This window comes from Maniola jurtina, chromosome 12 (genome assembly GCF_905333055.1).
Source record: "Maniola jurtina chromosome 12, ilManJurt1.1, whole genome shotgun sequence".
NCBI lineage: Eukaryota > Metazoa > Arthropoda > Insecta > Lepidoptera > Nymphalidae > Maniola > Maniola jurtina.
In genome coordinates, this window is record NC_060040.1 from 208,218 (window position 1) to 229,064 (window position 20,847).

Here is a 20,847-nt window from a genome sequence, read left to right on the forward strand (position 1 = left end):
CAAATGGAATTGCTAAAGTTGCAGTTAGCTGTAAAATAATCTTGAGTAACGGAAGTCACTTATCCAATACAATACAATCAAATAGCAAGTATACACTAAGTAAAAGAAATGTCTCTCGACGAGAAATTAGAAATTGATAGTAACAAAGAGGTAAAGAAGCAGTTAGATCTGGACGACGTGCTGACGGCTGATGAGGAGCTGGGGCAGCTGGGCAAGTATCAGCTCGTGAGTATCCTGGCTCCTGCTGGCGGCGATCCCGGTAGTGTTCGCAGCTATGTCTGCTGAATATATTTTGACCACCGCCAGGGTCCCTACGAGGTATTAATTTAAGGTGTTATTAATTTTTGTCTAATTATCCCTACCTCTAACTTTATCTTATTTTTATCATTTCATGTCATTAGTTTTAGATGCAGTCAATCAAAATAAATGGCTCGAGATTGAATAATCATATTTTATGAGGCACTACAATAGCAACACGTATATACAATAGCAACAAGTATAATAGTATAAAAATGTACTTATTTACTGTAATTGCTAATGCGATGAACCTGGTAAATGAGACGACAGCCTAAAATTTAGCGGGTCTAAGGTTAGATTTCTTTCTTAGATTTATTGAAGAAGTCAACGAAGTATGGTTATTAACAAATTATTCCAGATGCCTAATACCACAATGCGACGTTGACAATCCTGAGTATGCTCCAGAATGGTTGCTCAACGCCATCCCAGGGACCAGCATGAGCAGCTTCGACAACTGCGCGCGATACCGGAACAGCTCCGCGGCGAGCGGCGGCGCGGGACAGTGTGCTGAGGAGTGGTTTGACTTCACACAGACTGAGCCTTGCGACGAGTACGTGTACCAGAACACGCTGAGCATCGTGTACGGTAAGTTTCTGCCTTCAAGTTGCAGGTTCATTATAAGGATAGCACACCGTAGACCGGGACGTTATAACAAATTCGGCAACGATCATAAATATGTCTGCTGCTGGGCTCACAGAATGAAAGCCGACTCTGCGTTATGAATTATGGTGCCTGTAAACGAACTATCGTTATCAAAATTGCATTAAGTACTCAGCGCAGATAGACTGACACATCACCCCTAATCTTACATATAATCTAGAATCTAGATAGTATGATATAATCGTAGATATACTTTAGTAACGAGTCAGTTTTAAAAAAAGACACATTTGTCAGCTGCAATCCCGGTATACTCTGGAATCTGGATAACGTAACATAACCGGCGAGTCATTAACATGATTGTGTACATGTAAACGTTTATTGGATTGGCCCCATAACTGTTCTCTGGAGAATTTGACTCTTGTCTTGTCTTGAAATTTTCATACAAATCTTTGAGCCCCTGTAATTTTAAAACTACATATTTTTAGAAAAATCTAAAACACCACAGACACAGATATTAGTTTTTAGAATATGTCTGCAAAATTTCATGGACTTTGGTTGCTTAATATTCAAATGAAATTGGAACTACGATTGTATGAAACGAGTGACGGAGAGAGCCCTGTTAAATATTTACTGTTAAGTATGCCAAACTTTAAAATAGTGTGTATTAAATATATTTTGTGAAATCTTAATATTGTATTTAATTTTGCCAGAGTGAACTAAGAAGAAATCTATAGGATACAAAAAAACAGAAGGAACTCTCGGTTTGATCATCAGCTCGATTGCGGGAATGACGGCTACAACGTCACGTCGCAATCACCTCTGATTGGTTGACGCTCGCTCGCTATTGGCTACAATGCATTGTTGCAACAAGAATACCATAAAAGTAATTATTACGGAATCAACAATCAGTCTGTCAAACACTAATAGGCTGTGGTAACATGAAATCATAGTAAAATAGGGCTACCATTATAAGGCTACCTGCGTCAAATCACAAATGTACTATCATTTGACGCCTGCCAATGACATCGAAGGCTAGTACCACGCTATACAATGCGGGTTTGAAAAAATACTAAATCCTAAAACTACAAGATAAGGCAAATGGTTATTGGCATTGGATTGTGCTAAGGTAGTATACTAACAACGCAAAGTTTTTGCTAGCGTTCTGGTTACACCTGTATTTAAATCCACCTTTGTTTAATTCCAAATGAAGTTATACAGTTTTGCATAGATACTAGATAGCTAAGTATAGTCAGATAAGCTACAACATATACATGTGCACATGTACATGTACAACATACACATACATAAACTTTATGATCATAATAATATGATGATAATATAATAATATCTTGTATAGTTTATCCGCCCGGCTTCGCGCGGGGAGCCCATTGTATTCCATAAGTAAAGTATATTATTATATTATAGAATATTCAATACAAACCCTCATGATAATGAAACCAGTATTGAAATTCCACTGAGAAAAGGTATCAATTGTTTTACCAAAATCAAATCTTTGAAATACAAATATACCTATGTATTAAACTATCCATCAAATCCATCCACATCCATCATCCATTAACATGGGACCAACCTGAACCAAGCTTTATAAAAAAAAGAACTGGAAAGATCAGTTCTTTGTCATTTTAACCTTTGTAAAAGAAACGGTTGTTGAAAATCGGTTCAAAGACGCGGAGTTGTAGAGTCAAAAAATATTTTATCCGCAACTAACTCGATTGTTTTCCGGGATTAAAACTATCCTAATACGTTAATCCGGAGTACCTATTAGGTATTAAGGAAGTTCAAACATGTTCAGTATTTTCAGTGCAGACAAACAGCTACAGATTTAAAAATAATTTATACATTTTGAGCTCCATATCGACTACAAAGCTTGCTCCTTCAATCAATCAATCAATCAAATTCTTTATTTGCTGAATACTGACAAAAGGTGGTACAAATAGCATATAATGAGTCCAGTGTATTCAACCATTTCTGGCATGCAAATATAATAATTAATACAATAATTAGTCAAGTAGAACAATGTCAAAATTTAAAAGATGTTAAAAATTAATATTATGTCACAATAAAATTATTATTATACCTATATAATTTTACAGTGCCAACATGTCATTTATTGAATAAAAACATTTACTTATTTATCAACCACGAAAAAAGATCTTTTTTGAAACGTGCTAAAGATGTTAACTGACGTAAGCCTGGGGGTAGTTTATTATATATTTTTATGCACATGGCATGACTACACTTTCGGTATGCTGCATTATTGGCTCTATATGTTGTTACTAGTCGATCCCTATTTCTTGAGTTCCTCGGATAAATATCACGTGCTTTGCTAAACAGATATTCATGTTGTTTAACAAATACACAAATATCAAAGATGTACATAGACGGGAGTGGTAGAATGTGTAATTGTTGAAATAATGGTCGACAGGAGTCCAAGTAGAAGGCTCCTGTCATAGCCCTTACACACCTCTTTTGTGCTATAAACGCCCTATTAGCTTCACTAGAGTTTCCCCACAATATCAATCCGTATCGGAGCACTGACGCAACGTATCCATGATAAGCTGCAAGAACCGTATTTGGTAAGGCTGTTTTACGCAATCTATAAAGCACGTACACGTATCGATTAATCTTTTTGCATACCATGCCAACATGTTCCTTCCACTTAAGATTTTTATCTAGTAGTTATCCTAGGAACTTAGTATGCAGTGCTTCTTCAATTTGATAATCATTATATTTTATATTAAGACTGAAGTTATTCGATCTGTTACTTATACTGAATTGCATGTAGGTAGTCTTGTTGATATTTACTTGTAGGTTATTATCGTTTAGCCAATTCACGATAGCATTTATTTCATCATTGATGTCTTTTTCATATTTATTAATTTCAGCATTATTATTACCTGTCACGACTATAGATATGTCATCCGCAAATAAATAGCAATCATTTTTTGTCACACAAGGTAGGTCATTAATGTAGGTCAAAAATAGTAATGGTCCAAGGACGCTTCCTTGTGGAACACCAAATCTGTTAAGTTTAAAGTCAGAACGTTGAGGAACTATAGTACCACTATCGTCAATAGAATTTATTTCCACACATTGCTTGCGATTTTTTAGGTATGATTCTATCCAGCTAAGCGCCGGTTCTCTGATTCCATTTTGCTCCAACTTGTTCAAGAGGATGCTGTGCGAAACGAAATCGAAAGCTTTACTCATATCAAAGAATACGACACATGTGGGTTTTTTAGAATCTATGTATTCTGATATTTTGTTATTGGAATCGTGGACTTGTTCTTTTGAAATCCAAATTGCTGTTAGTTAATTATATTACTTTTTGTAAGAAATTTCGATAGTCGATCATACATTGCTTTTTCGAAGATTTTTGAGAAAATAGGCACAAGTGTAATTGGACGGTAGTTATTGAGGCTCTTTCTATCATCTTTTTTATGTAATGGTTTTACTACTGATATTTTGAGAGCATCGGGAAATTCGCCGTTTATAAAAGATAAATTAACTAAGTGTGTCAAAACTGGTACAAGTTCATATATACATGTTTTAATGATTTTCGTTATAATTTCGTAATGATTGTATTAGTTTTATCATTTCATTTTCAGATATTGGTATTATTAAAAAAAATTAATGTGCCTACAGGAATCGTGCACTTAAAATTTTATTATTTCAAGTAGGCATAAAGATTGCACTTTCTGAAATGCCGCTATCTTTTTATCTAACAAAACAATATCGTACCCATAGCCTAAAACGGTAAACTTGAAATATTGCATGTAGTTGCTGTCATATAATGCAGACGCACAATAATAAAGATAATACCTTGAGGAAGCCAAACGGGATACTTAATAAAAAAACCGGTCAAGTGCGAGTCGGGCCTCGCTCTTTCAGGGTTCCGTACATAATTATGAACATCACATTTTGGGTGTATGAAATATTATTTCTTTTCCGAGCTAGAACATTGCAATAAACCGGGGAAGAAAAACCCCAAAAAATTTGTTTGTCAAAGCTTACAAACTATTTTGTAAATCGTTGTTTTCAATACAGTACATAATACATATATTCCGAAATTTCATATTCCTGACTAGTTTAGTTTTTAAGATAGCCCCCGTCACAAAAATGGTTTTAAACTGACAACTTTGACGGCCCCCAATTTTTTTTAAAAATATATTCGCACTTTACTAAATCAGCTCTAAACAATGATACCCCACGTGCTAGGATAAGAAAAAATATTTTTGGACTACTTTTTCGTGGATGAGAGAGAGAGCCCCCGACAAAAATAATTTATTGAATTTTAATTAAATATTTTGTTTTGGGCCAACGTTCTACATCAAGTACCAAAATTTCAGGTTCGTAACTCATTTACGAGCCAGAGACTTGTGACATGTTTCGGACAGACACACGGACTGACTGACAGACAGTAGAGTGACATTAATAAGGCTCCAGCTTTACCCTTTGGGAACGGAACCCTAAAAATCTAAATCCATGCGGAATTGCTAGATAGTTATAAAATAATCTTGAGCAACGACAGTCATTTATCCAATACAATACAGTCAGACAACAAGTACACACTACACAGTGAAGTTAAAGAAATGCCTCTCGACGAGAAATTAGAAATTGATAATAACAACGGGGTAAAGAAGAAGCTAGATCTGGACGACGTGCTGACGCAGGAGCTGGGGCAGCTGGGCAAGTATCAGCTGCTGACCATCCTGCTGGCGGCGTTTCCGGTAGTTGTCGCAGCGATGGCTACTAACGAATATTTTTTTACCACCGGGAGGATCCCTACGAGGTATTTACCCACCCATACTAATATTACAAGGCTCAAAAGGTCAGCCATATGAAAAAAAATTACAAATTTACAATTCTGTCTGCCACATTTTTACGGCCCATTCATTTTTTTTATTACACCTACCACCTTAAAACCTACTATTTACTAAGCTATTACAATGATTTCCAATTTACTCTTAATTATTGAGGAGTTCTGTTTTCCATGTCCGAAGATATTCATCAGATCTTCACGAAGTTTATATGGGACCACTGATCACCTGGAAAATATACGGTCCAGGCATCTTCGAGTAATCGGGGAACATACATAAAAAATAAAAAGATTCCAACCAATGATTCCGACCAATTCCGATGAATTGAGAACTTCCTCCTTTCTGAAGTCGGTTGAAAAGGAACCCTTCTAAGATCACTTGGTTGTCCTTCTACCTGTCTATCTGTCTGTCTTTCCGTCGCGTCAGTCGTGTCTGTCAGGAAAACTTATAGGGTACTTCTTGTTCACCTAGACTAGAATTACGAAGTTTTGCAGGTATGTAGGTCATATAGCACACTGAAGGAAAAAAAATTGAAACCGATTATCACAAAAAAGCCAAGTGCGAGTAAGATTTGCGCACCGAGCGGAACCCTCGGCCTGTCTGTCTGTCTGTCCGTCCGTCCGTGCGACAACTATACCAAGTGGGGTATAGCATATGAAAGGGTTTTTTTACTTGTACATTCTAAAACAGATTTTTTTTTTAAGCATAACAGTTTTTGTTTTATCGTGAAAGGTGACAGAAAAAATACCCGAGTACGGAACCCTCGCGAATGTGACTCGCTGTAACGCGAGCCCTTTTCATAGTAAAAGTAGATCACTGCTTAGTACCGGAGTGTTGATGGGCTGAAGTGATCATCATCATCAACCGATAGACGCCCCGGTCTTACGCAGCCTGGATCTAGGGGGCTCCCTGCGTCTCGCCTGATGTCATCCATCCACCTAATCGATTCGGGGTATTATGAACATACTAAAGTTAGAGGTACAGAACATTTATTAACAATTCCAGATGTCTTATACCGCAATGCGACGGCGAAAACCCTGAGTATGCTCCGGAATGGGTGCTCAACGCCATCCCAGGGAGCAGCACCAGCAGCTTCGACAACTGCGCGCGATATCGGAACAGCTCCGCGGCGAGCGGCGGCGCGGGACAGTGTGCTAGGGAGTGGTTCGACTCCACACAGACTGAGCCTTGCGACGAGTACGTGTACCAGAACACGCTGACCATTGTGTATGATGTAAGTTTGTGGCTTGAAATTGAAGCTTTCAGTAATTTATTACAACGACATTACAATAACTCAAAATGATACGCTCTTGTCAACAAGATGCCTTCAGTCTTGACTAAAAGGTACCTATATTAAAATGGAGGTGAAAACTGATGCTGGAAGGATATTCAATATCCTAGCGGTTCGCACTGAATCATAATGATTTTTACTTGTCCGTGGAATTTCGACTATGTACGGGTGTAAACTTTGATGATGCGTTGAAGGTTTAGTTCTAATAAGCTTGTATTTGAGATGCATTCCATTTCTGTTGCATTTATGCCCATTTAAATTTTTATTCTTTCAATGTCTATTCTGGATTTTCAGTTTGGGTTGGCGTGTGAGGAATGGAAACGATCGCAGATAGGCTCGTTTCGAACGATAGGAATAATGTTGGTACAGCCAATAACCGGCTACGTCTCAGACCGCTGGGGCCGTCGCGTGGCCCTCATCCTCAACACCTTCAACGCTGGTTGCTTGGGGCTCATCAGGTCCTTCGTCCACTCCTACGAGTGGTTCCTTGTCACTGAGATCCTCGAGGCAGCTGTCGGTGGTGCGGCCTTCATGTCATGTTATATTTTAGGTATTTTTATTAATACCAGATCCGTGTGAAACGTACTTTTTAAATTGCTTTCTCTGAAACTTATTTTTCATGAGTTTTAATAACTCTAAACTTATAATCAATCTTCAAACTTATCTTATAAAACTACACACTTCAGAATTATAGTGAAGTCCTATTTTTTCAGTCACTGAATTGGCTGGTCCTCAGCGTCGGGTGATCGCAGGAGCCACTATGTCAACAATATATGCGTTGGGACAAGTTGCCCTTGGACTGATCGCGTGGGGCGTGCCCGCCTGGCGTCCTTTGACACAAGTTATCTACGTTCCACACTTGCTTATTTTAGTGTACTTTTGGATTATATCAGAATCGGTCCGCTGGCTCATGAGCAAAGGTCGATACGAAGAATCTGAAGCCATTCTCAAAAGAGTAGCAAAGATGAATAAAAGACCTCTGTCAGATAACTCTTTGCAAGCGCTCCGTGCCACCGCAGAAGCTCAGAAGTTAAAAGAAAAGCCTAAAGAACCTTGGTTGGTGATTCAAGTCATAAGATCTCCCATTATGCTATTGCGCTGTGTTGTTACGCCAATATTGTGGATCACGACTGGACTGGTGTATGGTGGATTAAACATCAACTCCGTGAATATGTCAGAAAATAGATATCTTAGCTATATTTATGTGGCTCTGGTGGAAATCCCTGGTTACTGGACCGCCATCTTGCTGTTGGATCGAATCGGCAGAAAGCCTGTGCTGATCGGGGGATATTTGTTATGTGCGGGGTGTCAGTTTGCATTTGCTTTTATACCAAGTGGTAAGTAAAACTACTGCAATTTACCAACTCGATGTTATTTTTATGAGAAACTAGCCGATGCCCGCGACTTCGCCCGCGTGAATTAAGTTTTTTCGAAATCCCGTGGAAACTCTTTGATTTTCCGGGATAAAAAGTAGCTTATGTGCTAATCCAGAATATTATCTATCTTCATTCCAAATTTCAGCCAAATCCGTCCTGTAGTTTTTGCGTGAAGGAGTAACAAACATACACACACACACACATATACAAACTTTCGCTTTTATAATATTAGTGTGATAGTCGGGTTATAGTTTTGGAACTTTATTTTGACAGTCAAAATACGAGAGCAATGCTGTGTTTACCTTTGCAGGATACAACGGCTTGTCGCTCACACTTTACTTGGTCGGTAAATACGCCATATCGACCGTGGTGACCTCCGTGTACGTGTATACTACGGAGCTGTACCCCACCAAGTACCGCCAAAGGCTATTCGCCTTCACGTCGACGGTGGGCCGTGTCGGGTCTATCGTTTCACCTCTTACGCCTGCGATGGTAAATACCCATCAGAATAAACGGTACTGCCTATTTGCTTTACCACTCAGATGTTACCAGAGATGCAGTACTGAGTGGTAACTTTGGATGTCCCAATGGCCTTTACGTTTCCTCCATGCCTCGGGAGGACGCCAAGTCGTCGGTTATCATCACTTACATTCGATAAGAATCTAAATCGAAACTCTTTTTAGCCAAGTTGTATGCGGGAGAATTTGGGAGCACTTGATAGCATTACTTAATTTGAAAATGATAATTAATTTGAATGGAAGAAGCAACAGTTAGATGCATATTTTATTTTCCATTACACGAGAGTAATATCATCGATTTTTCTTGTTTCAGTAATATTTTCATTCTGATTTGGATAGAATTTTTGTACCATCCATCTACTGACGCTAATCGTTTTTAATCAATGTTTATGATACGAACCGCTAAGGCACGGAATGCCTCCGGGCGGCCGTGTTTGCTGCCACGTACCTATGACGTCTTCAATGTTCAACCACGTACCTATGGATTAGGTACAAGTCTAGGAGATAAGCATCTTCTAGACTATCGAAGCGTACTCCAACTTAGACCTCATCCTTTTTTTGGCGTGATTATCAGGCACAGGCCGATTCTGTAATTAAAAAAAGACTTTTGAATGCTTCTAAGGAATAGAACAGAATGTATTTTTATTCAAATAAACTATTACAAGTGCTTTTGAATAGTCAAAATAATTTACCAAAGTGTCTGATGAAGCCTACTCTGAAGAACTCTGTATTTTCAGGCATTGACAGTTTGGGAGCACTTCCCATCTGTGCTGTTCGGTTCGTTCGCGCTGCTGTCGGGGCTGCTGCTCTTGCTGACGCCGGAGACGCTGGGCATCAAGCTGCCCGACACCATGGAGGAAGCTGAGCAGTCCAGCTTGCGAACACGAAAGTGATCTCACCCATCACAGCTATGATTATTTGTAATCAAAAAAGGGGTTTTTTTTGATACTCGATTACTCCGTGATAACTAAACGATTTGAATAACTCTTGTTTGTATTTGAAAGGAGTATCATAGGCCTGGTCCCATTTCAAGATGAAGATTTGATGAATGCCTTCGGAGATGGTGAACGGAACTTCTCAACGGATAAAAGTGAATTGTATTTAAGTTTTATTTAAGAAGTGTTATCTTATAATTTGATGCGTGTGATCTTATGAATGAGCTTTAAAATTTTTGATTATAATATTAATAATCAAAAATTTTAAAGCTCATGTACCTACCTACCTAGTCATAGTCATTGTCATAGTCATTTATTCTTGATAATATACATTATACGTCAATCCAATAGTTCAAATTATTTTTATGATAAAATGTCACAATATTTTTTCTTATAAAATAGAACAAAATACAACAATAAATATTAATAATCAATTTTGTCTTCAATCTTTCTAAGTAAGAATTCATTATAACTATAGCAAGACTCCTCGACAAGCCAGCTTTTCATTTTTTGTTTAAAAGTGTTAATGTTTTGCGCATTTCTTATGACGTGGGGGATCCGATTATATACCTCGGGACTGGAGGTGTCAAATATGGTTAGATTCCTATATCATAATATTAATGTTTGTTACAGAAAAATATTGAATATTTTTTACGTTAAAATATATTAACTATCAAAAAAAAAGCCGCAAGCAGAAACTTGCACGCAAACGATTTTCAACCTTATTGACATATTTCAGAAAACCACATATTAGCAGTCTATGAATGATACTGAGCAAGAATATGACAAAATAACAACTTTCTCGTTACCGTCAATAACGTCAAGAATCGCTTGCACCTGTTTTTCTGTTGCTTACACCCCTAGCGAACCATTATACAGATTACCACCTTAAAAGCGACGTCTGGGAGGTGTCGGAGGAGGTTCTATAGAAATATATTATATCACTTTAAAAAAACAAATAATTTTTATTTTTTTATTTTGTATTTTTATACTTAAATTATTTCTTTTCATTAATTTTTTTATAAGAATCATCAAAAAGAAGTGAGAACTCATCGCCGGCGCACTACTGAGCACGGGTCTCCATTTCAATAACACTCAAGTAATAAAAATAGTAGGTACCTAACACTATACTAGTACGTTGGTACTAGTTCTAGTATACAAATTTCAAAGGCACTTGTAAATCTTTACTTCAATAAGTACCTACAAGCTTCACAAAAATAAATAAAAGATTCTGTATTCCTTGTTAGCACCCTTCAGATTCAGATACGGAACCCTAAAAAGCATGACAATAAAGAAATCCCGAAAGACGTATAGTATATGGTAATAATTTTACTCTAAATACCTAGGTACCTATCTATATCTACCTACCTATTTATGTAAAATTAAAAACAATTGGAATGATAAAGAAATGTCAAGAAGGTACAAAAAGTAGATAAGTTTACCCAGTTACCTATTTAAAAATCGTTTTAATAACGAGCTTTTATTTTAGCCTTCATCACGGCTAAAACTAATACAAAAATCCAACAACCCAAGCTCCAAGCACGCCGGAGCTATAACAGACACTCGGTTCCTATGGCTACCTCCCAGTTCCATCATGAGACCCTGGATATAATCACTATGCCCGCCCGGTTCCATCATGAGACCACACAAACACACACATTTCCAAAAAGACCAATACAATTTACGTACCTAACCTATAATAACAAACGCGCGAAATATATGAAGTAACTAACCTAATCTGTGATAATATCAACTCCGATAACGAAATATGATATTATTTACATTCAGTATTACCCACAACCAAGTTCACAAATAAATAAATCTACTGTCCTGATTGAATAGCAAAATCGAAAGAATCTATTTGATAAGTAAAACTACCGAGGGGCAATATTCCAAACGAATAAAAAACTAACGCGTAGCGATTATCACGCATTTTATCGCGAATGAGTATGATATTCGCAACCATATTGATATCGTGTGACGTTGATCGGTAGACGGTCTATCTTTGGCAAACGCCTCGTGAAATTTAAAAGCAATTCTATATAGAAAATGTATTGCTTTAAAAATTACTATATTTTGTATTAAATATGGGGTTTATTGAAAATCTAATATCCTGAATATTTTTTTATATTGAATATGTATTATAGATAAATTATTTTTTGACACCACTACTCGGGACCCATGCCAAACACTGTTCGCGAGGCTTTCTCAAGCTCTCTTGGCTTATGCTGTAACCTATTGATACTAGTAAGTTGGTTGAAATTTCATATAAGTCTTTGGTAGGCTTATTAGCAACTTTTTTATTTATAATTGTGTAAACAAAGATAGTTTGCAACCCGGGGTCTTACACAGGCTACTTTTTATCCCGGAAAAACAAAGAGATCCCACAGGAATTCTAAGAAACCGAAACTTATGCGGACAAAGTCGCGGGCATCATCTACCTAGTTGTTAATAATAATTTGTAGGGGCTCCGTACCTCAAAAGGAAAAAGAAACCTTTATAGGATCACTTCGTTATCAGTCTCCTCTATCTGTCAGTCCATCTGTCGTATCTGTCAGGATAATCTATACTTTCCATTGATACTTTCCATTGACCTAGAATCATGAAATTTAGCAGGTAGGTAGGTCTAGATCTCTATTCGCCAATCAAGTGTCAACTACTGCTCCAGAGCAATCTAACGAGTCATTTATTAAATGAACCTGCCTTTGAAATATGGGTTGAGCCCCTGTGGACACTTTTCTGTCTCATTATCTTAATTAATTATTTATTAACAATTCCAGATGCCTAATACCACAATGCGACGATGACAATCCTGAGTATGCTCCGGAATGGGTGCTCAATGCCATCCCAGGGAGCAGCACCAGCAGCTTCGACAACTGCGCGCGATATCGGAACAGCTCCGCGGCGAGCGGCGGCGCGGGACAGTGTGCTAAGGAGTGGTTCGACTCCACACAGACTGAGCCTTGCGACGAGCACGTGTACCAGAACACGCTGAGCATCGTGTATAATGTAAGTTTTTGCCTTCAAATTAAAGCTATCCGTAGTTTATTACATGGATATTTTATAAAATGATAAACCAAACAAAGGCAACGCTATACAATGCGGGTTTGAAAAAATACTAAATCCTAAAACTACAAGATAAGGCAAATGGTTATTGGCATTGGATCGTGCTAAGGTAGTATACTAACAACGCAAAGTTTTTGCTAGCGTTCTGGTTACACCTGTATTTAAATCCACCTTTGTTTAATTCCAAATGAAGTTATACAGTTTTGCATAGATACTAGATAGCTAAGTATAGTCAGATAAGCTACAACATATACATGTGCACATGTACATGTACAACATACACATACATAAACTTTATGATCATAATAATATGATGATAATATAATAATATCTTGTATAGTTTATCCGCCCGGCTTCACGCGGGGAGCCCATTGTATTCCATAAGTAAAGTATATTATTATATTATAGAATATTCAATACAAACCCTCATGATAATGAAACCAGTATTGAAATTCCACTGAGAAAAGGTATCAATTGTTTTACCAAAATCAAATCTTTGAAATACAAATATACCTATGTATTAAACTATCCATCAAATCCATCCACATCCATCATCCATTAACATGGGACCAACCTGAACCAAGCTTTATAAAAAAAAGAACTGGAAAGATCAGTTCTTTGTCATTTTAACCTTTGTAAAAAAAACGGTTGTTGAAAATCGGTTCAAAGACGCGGAGTTGTAGAGTCAAAAAATATTTTATCCGCAACTAACTCGATTGTTTTCCGGGATAAAAACTATCCTAATACGTTAATCCGGAGTACCTATTAGGCATTAAGGAAGTTCAAACCTGTTCAGTATTTTCAGTGCAGACAAACAGCTACAGATTTAAAAATAATTTATATATTTTGAGCTCCATATCGACTACAAAGCTTGCTCCTTAATTGCTATTATTAAAATAAAATAAAATATTTAATGTGCCTACAGGAATCGTGCACTTACAATTTTATTATTTCAAGTAGGCATAAAGATTGCACTTTCTGAAATGCCGCTATCTTTTTATCTAACAAAACAATATCGTACCCATAGCCTAAAACGGTAAACTTGAAATATTTCATGTAGCTGCTAACATAATGCAGATGCACACTAATAAAGATAATACCTTAAGGAAGCCAAACGGGATATTTAATAAAAACACCGGTCAAGTGCGAGTCGGGCCTCGCTCTTTTAGGGTTCCGTACATAATTATGAACATCACATTTTGGGTGTATGAAATATTATTTATTTTCCGAGCTAGAACATTGCAATAAACCGTGGAAGAAAAACCTCAAAAAATGTTCATTTGTTTTTGTCAAAGCTTACAAACTATTTTGTAAATCGTTGTTTTCAATACAGTATTTGTTGTTTCAATACAGTACATATATTCCGAAATTTCATATTCCTGACTAGTTTAGTTTTTAAGATAGCCCCCGTCATAAAAATGGTCTAAACTAACAACTTTGACGGCCCCCCAATTTTTTTTAAAATATATTCGCACTTTACTAAATCAGCTCTGAACAATGATACCCCACGTGCTAGGGTAAGAAAAAAAATTTTGGGCTACTTTTTCGTGTATGGAAGAGCCCCCGTCAAAAATAATTTATTGAATTTTTAATTAAATATTTTGTTTTGGGCCAACGTTCTACATCAAGTACCAAAATTTCAGGTTCGTAACTCATTTACGAGCTAGAGACTTGTGACATGTTTCAGACAGACATACGGACTGACTGACAGACAGTAGAGTGACATTAATAAGGCTCCAGCTTTACCCTTTGGGAACGGAACCCTAAAAATCTAAATCCATGCGAAATTGCTAGATAGTTATAAAATAATCTTGAGCAACGACAGTCATTTATCCAATACAATACAGTCAGACAACAAGTACACACTACACAGTGAAGTTAAAGAAATGCCTCTCGACGAGAAATTAGAAATTGATAACAACAACGGGGTAAAGAAGAAGCTAGATCTGGACGACGTGCTGACGCAGGAGCTGGGGCAGCTGGGCAAGTATCAGCTGCTGACCATCCTGCTGGCGGCGTTTCCGGTAGTTGTCGCAGCGATGGCTACTAACGAATATTTTTTTACCACCGGGAGGATCCCTACGAGGTATTTACCCACCCATACTAATATTACGTACATATATAATTATATTAAGGCTCAAAAGGTCAGCCATGTAAAAAAAAAATACAAATTTACAATTCTGTCTGCCGGACATTTTTACGGCCCATTCATTTTTTTTATTACACCTACCACCTTAAAACCTACTATTTACTAAGCTATTACAATGATTTCCAATTTACTCTTAATTATTGAGGAGTTCTGTTTTCCATGTCCGAAGATATTCATCAGATCTTCACGTATGGGACCACTGATCACCTGGAAAATATACGGTCCAGGCATCTTCGAGTAATCGGGGAACATACATAAAAAATAAAAAGATTCCAAGCAATGATTCCGACCAATTCCGATGAATTGAGAACTTCCTCCTTTCTGAAGTCGGTTGAAAAGGAACCCTTCTAAGATCACTTGGTTGTCCTTCTACCTGTCTATCTGTCTGTCTTTCCGTCGCGTCAGTCGTGTCTGTCAGGAAAACTTATAGGGTACTTCTTGTTCACCTAGACTAGAATTACGAAGTTTTGCAGGTATGTAGGTCATATAGCACACTGAAGGAAAAATAATTGAAACCGATTATCACAAAAAAGCCAAGTGCGAGTAAGATTTGCGCACCGAGCGGAACCCTCGGCCTGTCTGTCTGTCTGTCCGTCCGTCCGTGCGACAACTATACCAAGTGGGGTATAGCATATGAAAGGGTTTTTTTACTTGTACATTCTAAAACAGATTTTTTTTTTTAAGCATAACAGTTTTTGTTTTATCGTGAAAGGTGACAGAAAAAATTCCCGAGTACGGAACCCTCGCGAATGTGACTCGCTGTGACGCGAGCCCTTTTCATATTAAAAGTAAATCGCTGCTTAGTACCGGAGTGTTGATGGGCTGAAGTGATCATCACCATCAACCGATAGACGCCCCGGTCTTACGCAGCCTGGATCTAGGGGGCTCCCTGCGTCTCGCCTGATGTCATCCATCCACCTAATCGATTCGGGGTATTATGAACATACTAAAGTTAGAGGTACAGAACATTTATTAACAATTCCAGATGTCTTATACCGCAATGCGACGGCGACAACCCTGAGTATGCTCCGGAATGGGTGCTCAACGCCATCCCAGGGAGCAGCATGGACAGCTTCGACAACTGCGCGCGATATCGGAACAGCTCCGCGGCGAGCGGCGGCGCGGGACAGTGTGCTAAGGAGTGGTTCGACTCCACACAGACTGAGCCTTGCGACGAGTACGTGTACCAGAACACGCTGACCATTGTGTATGATGTAAGTTTGTGACTTGAAATTGAAGCTTTCAGTAATTTATTACAACGACATTACAATAACTCAAAATGATACGCTCTTGTCAACAAGATGCCTTCAGTCTTGACTAAAAGGTACCTATATTAAAATGGAGGTGAAAACTGATGCTGGAAGGATATTCCATATCCTAGCGGTTCGCACTGAATCATAATGATTTTTACTTGTCCGTGGAATTTCGACTACGTACGGGTGTAAACTTTGATGATGCGTTGAAGGTTTAGTTCCAATAAGCTTGTATTTGAGATGCATTCCATTTCTGTTGCATTTATGCCCATTTAAACTTTTATTCTTTCAATGTCTATTCTGGATTTTCAGTTTGGGTTGGCGTGTGAGGAATGGAAACGATCGCAGATAGGCTCGTTTCGAACGATAGGAATAATGTTGGTACAGCCAATAACCGGCTACGTCTCAGACCGCTGGGGCCGTCGCGTGGCCCTCATCCTCAACACCTTCAACGCTGGTTGCTTGGGGCTCATCAGGTCCTTCGTCCACTCCTACGAGTGGTTCCTTGTCACTGAGATCCTCGAGGCAGCTGTCGGTGGTGCGGCCTTCATGTCATGTTATATTTTAGGTATTTTTATTAATACCAGATCCGTGTGAAACGTACTTTTTAAATTGCTTTCTCTGAAACTTATTTTTCATGAGTTTTAATAACTCTAAACTTATAATCAATCTTCAAACTTATCTTATAAAACTACACACTTCAGAATTATAGTGAAGTCCTATTTTTTCAGTCACTGAATTGGCTGGTCCTCAGCGTCGGGTGATCGCAGGAGCCACTATGTCAACAATATATGCGTTGGGACAAGTTGCCCTTGGACTGATCGCGTGGGGCGTGCCCGCCTGGCGTCCTTTGACACAAGTTATCTACGTTCCACACTTGCTTATTTTAGCGTACTTTTGGATTATATCAGAATCGGTCCGCTGGCTCATGAGCAAAGGTCGATACGAAGAATCTGAAGCCATTCTCAAAAGAGTAGCAAAGATGAATAAAAGACCTCTGTCAGATAACTCCTTGCAAGCGCTCCGTGCCACCGCAGAAGCTCAGAAGTTAAAAGAAAAGCCTAAAGAACCTTGGTTGGTGATTCAAGTCATAAGATCTCCCATTATGCTATTGCGCTGTGTTGTTACGCCAATATTGTGGATCACGACTGGACTGGTGTATGGTGGATTAAACATCAACTCCGTGAATATGTCAGAAAATAGATATCTTAGCTATATTTATGTGGCTCTGGTGGAAATCCCTGGTTACTGGACCGCCATCTTGCTGTTGGATCGAATCGGCAGAAAGCCTGTGCTGATCGGGGGATATTTGTTATGTGCGGGGTGTCAGTTTGCATTTGCTTTTATACCAAGTGGTAAGTAAAACTACTGCAATTTACCAACTCGATGTTATTTTTATGAGAAACTAGCCGATGCCCGCGACTTCGCCCGCGTGAATTAAGTTTTTTCGAAATCCCGTGGAAACTCTTTGATTTTCCGGGATAAAAAGTAGCTTATGTGCTAATCCAGGATATTATCTATCTTCATTCCAAATTTCAGCCAAATCCGTCTTGTAGTTTTTGCGTGAAGGAGTAACAAACATACACACACACACACACACATATACAAACTTTCGCTTTTATAATATTAGTGTGATAGTCGGGTTATAGTTTTGGAACTTTATTTTGACAGTCAAAATACGAGAGCAATGCTGTGTTTACCTTTGCAGGATACAACGGCTTGTCGCTCACACTTTACTTGGTCGGTAAATACGCCATATCGACCGTGGTGACCTCCGTGTACGTGTATACTACGGAGCTGTACCCCACCAAGTACCGCCAAAGGCTATTCGCCTTCACGTCGACGGTGGGCCGTGTCGGGTCTATCGTTTCACCTCTTACGCCTGCGATGGTAAATACCCATCAGAATAAACGGTACTGCCTATTTGCTTTACCACTCAGATGTTACCAGAGATGCAGTACTGAGTGGTAACTTTGGATGTCCCAATGGCCTTTACGTTTCCTCCATGCCTCGGGAGGACGCCAAGTCGTCGGTTATCATCACTTACATTCGATAAGAATCTAAATCGAAACTCTTTTTAGCCAAGTTGTATGCGGGAGAATTTGGGAGCACTTGATAGCATTACTTAATTTGAAAATGATAATTAATTTGAATGGAAGAAGCAACAGTTAGATGCATATTTTATTTTCCATTACACGAGAGTAATATCATCGATTTTTCTTGTTTCAGTAATATTTTCATTCTGATTTGGATAGAATTTTTGTACCATCCATCTACTGACGCTAATCGTTTTTAATCAATGTTTATGATACGAACCGCTAAGGCACGGAATGCCTCCGGGCGGCCGTGTTTGCTGCCACGTACCTATGACGTCTTCAATGTTCAACCACGTACCTATGGATTAGGTACAAGTCTAGGAGATAAGCATCTTCTAGACTATCGAAGCGTACTCCAACTTAGACCTCATCCTTTTTTTGGCGTGATTATCAGGCACAGGCCGATTCTGTAATTAAAAAAAGACTTTTGAATGCTTCTAAGGAATAGAACAGAATGTATTTTTATTCAAATAAACTATTACAAGTGCTTTTGAATAGTCAAAATAATTTACCAAAGTGTCTGATGAAGCCTACTCTGAAGAACTCTGTATTTTCAGGCATTGACAGTTTGGGAGCACTTCCCATCTGTGCTGTTCGGTTCGTTCGCGCTGCTGTCGGGGCTGCTGCTCTTGCTGACGCCGGAGACGCTGGGCATCAAGATGCCCGACACCATGGAGGAAGCCGAGCAGTCCAGCTTGCGAACACGAAAGTGATCTCACCCATCACAGCTATGATTATTTGTAATCAAAAAAGGGGCTTTTTTGATACTCGATAACTCCGTGATAACTAAACGATTTGAATAACTCTTGTTTGTATTTGAAAGGAGTATCATAGGCCTGGTCCCATTTCAAGATGAAGATTTGATGAATGCCTTCGGAGATGGTGAACGGAACTTCTTAACGGATAAAAGTGAATTGTATTTAAGTTTTATTTAAGAAGTGTTATCTTATAATTTGATGCGTGTGATCTTATGAATGAACTTTAAAATTTTTGATTATAATATTAATAATCAAAAATTTTAAAGCTCATGTACCTACCTACCTAGTCATAGTCATAGTCATAGTCATTTATTTATTCTTGATAATATACATTATACGTCAATCCAATAGTTCAAATTATTTTTATGATAAAATGTCACAATATTTTTTCTTATAAAATAGAATAAAATACAATAATAAATATTAATAATCAATTTTGTCTTCAATCTTTCTAAGTAAGAATTCATTATAACTATAGAAAGACTCCTCAACAAGCCAGCTTATCATTTTTCGTTTAAAAATGTTAATGTTTTGCGCATTTCTTATGACGTGGGGGATCCGATTATATACCTCGGGACCCATGCCAAACACTGTTCGCGAGGCTTTCTCAAGCCTGTGATACTTCACCATAGGATACACCATACCATAGGATACAAGCGCTCCGTGCCACCGCAGAAGCTCAGAAGTTAAAAGGAAAGCCCAATGAACCTTGGCTGGCGATTCAAGTCATAAGATCTCCCACTATGCTATTGCGCTGTGTTGTTCTTCCAATATTGTGGATCACGACTATACTGGTGTATCATGGGTTAATCATCAACTCCGTGAATATGTCAGGAAATAGATATCTTAGCTACATTTATGTGGCTCTGGTGGAAATTCCTGGTTACTGGACCGCCATCTTGTTGTTGGATCGAATCGGCAGAAAGCCTGTGCTGATCGGGGGATATTGATTATGTGCAGGGTGTCAGTTTGCATTTGCTTTTATACCAAGTGGTAAGTGAAACTACTAAAATTTACTGATCCGGAGATCTTTATAAGAGAAGTAGACGGGTTTTAGTTTTGGAACTTTATTTTGACAATCAAACTACGATACAACGGCTTGTCGCTTACACTTTACTTGGTCGGTAAGTACGCCATATCGACCGTGGTGTCCTCCGTGTAGGTACACGGCAGCTGAGCTGTACCTCACCAAGTACCGCCACAGCCTGTTGGCCTTCACGTCTACGGTGGGCTGCCTCGGGGCCGTCGTTTCACCTCTAACGCCTGCAATGGTAACTTTATGATTTCAAAATATCGAGAGCGGTACTTTCTATTTGAGTTGACCAAATCACAGTCTCTCTAGGACATCTTTTCTTGTTTGGTAGCAGACATACACTGGGACGTGGCGGCACAACTAGTCGCACTACCAATTAAAATGTATACAGCTCTATGGACACCTTACCTGGTGTCCGCTTGGTTGCGCAACCAATGTGGTGGCGGCAGCAGGGATCACCCACTAGAGACAAATACTACTATGTACAGAGCTATTTGGTGTGTGTGTGTGTGTGTGTGTGTGTGTGTGTGTGTGCGTGTGTGTGCGTGTGTGTGTGTGTGTGTGTGTGTGTGTGTGTGTGTGTGTGTGTGTGTGTGTGTGTGTGTGTGTTTTTGTTACTCTTTCACGCAAAAAC

General features: G+C 38.6%; 3 protein-coding genes across 3 annotated transcripts; all 3 read left to right on the forward strand.

Moving 5' to 3' along the window:
- The first annotated feature begins 245 nt into the window (after positions 1 to 245).
- LOC123870456 lies at positions 246 to 3,456 on the forward strand. The gene is made up of 3 exons (XM_045913781.1): positions 246 to 318; positions 656 to 882; positions 3,344 to 3,456. The coding sequence occupies exons 1-3, from the start codon at positions 275 to 277 to the stop codon at positions 3,454 to 3,456; spliced, it is 384 nt and encodes a 127-aa protein (XP_045769737.1). The 5' UTR covers positions 246 to 274.
- Positions 3,457 to 5,510: 2,054 nt separating this feature from the next.
- Positions 5,511 to 9,825, forward strand: LOC123870057 (organic cation transporter protein-like). Its single transcript, XM_045913221.1, has 6 exons — positions 5,511 to 5,710; positions 6,744 to 6,972; positions 7,324 to 7,579; positions 7,743 to 8,366; positions 8,716 to 8,897; positions 9,661 to 9,825. Exons 1-6 carry the CDS (start codon positions 5,511 to 5,513, stop codon positions 9,814 to 9,816), a joined length of 1,647 nt encoding a protein of 548 aa, XP_045769177.1. The 3' UTR covers positions 9,817 to 9,825.
- Positions 9,826 to 14,779: 4,954 nt separating this feature from the next.
- Positions 14,780 to 19,181, forward strand: LOC123870058 (solute carrier family 22 member 21-like). Its single transcript, XM_045913222.1, has 6 exons — positions 14,780 to 15,010; positions 16,059 to 16,287; positions 16,639 to 16,894; positions 17,058 to 17,681; positions 18,035 to 18,216; positions 18,980 to 19,181. The coding sequence occupies exons 1-6, from the start codon at positions 14,811 to 14,813 to the stop codon at positions 19,133 to 19,135; spliced, it is 1,647 nt and encodes a 548-aa protein (XP_045769178.1). The 5' UTR covers positions 14,780 to 14,810; the 3' UTR covers positions 19,136 to 19,181.
- The last annotated feature ends 1,666 nt before the right edge of the window (positions 19,182 to 20,847 follow it).

Bases quoted from the DNA above. Each gene is read 5' to 3' on its own strand.
- LOC123870456 (XM_045913781.1), top strand. From the start codon at position 275: ATGTCTGCTGAATATATTTTGACCACCGCCAGGGTCCCTACGAG. The intron at 319-655 runs GTATTAATTTAA...AAATTATTCCAG, and splicing joins ACCGCCAGGGTCCCTACGAG to ATGCCTAATACCACAATGCG. The intron at 883-3,343 runs GTAAGTTTCTGC...AATGGTCGACAG, and splicing joins CACGCTGAGCATCGTGTACG to GAGTCCAAGTAGAAGGCTCC.
- LOC123870057 (XM_045913221.1), top strand. From the start codon at position 5,511: ATGCCTCTCGACGAGAAATTAGAAATTGATAATAACAACGGGGTAAAG. The intron at 8,367-8,715 runs GTAAGTAAAACT...TTACCTTTGCAG, and splicing joins ATTTGCTTTTATACCAAGTG to GATACAACGGCTTGTCGCTC. The intron at 8,898-9,660 runs GTAAATACCCAT...CTGTATTTTCAG, and splicing joins CACCTCTTACGCCTGCGATG to GCATTGACAGTTTGGGAGCA.
- LOC123870058 (XM_045913222.1), top strand. From the start codon at position 14,811: ATGCCTCTCGACGAGAAATTAGAAATTGATAACAACAACGGGGTAAAG. The intron at 16,288-16,638 runs GTAAGTTTGTGA...CTGGATTTTCAG, and splicing joins CGCTGACCATTGTGTATGAT to TTTGGGTTGGCGTGTGAGGA. The intron at 18,217-18,979 runs GTAAATACCCAT...CTGTATTTTCAG, and splicing joins CACCTCTTACGCCTGCGATG to GCATTGACAGTTTGGGAGCA.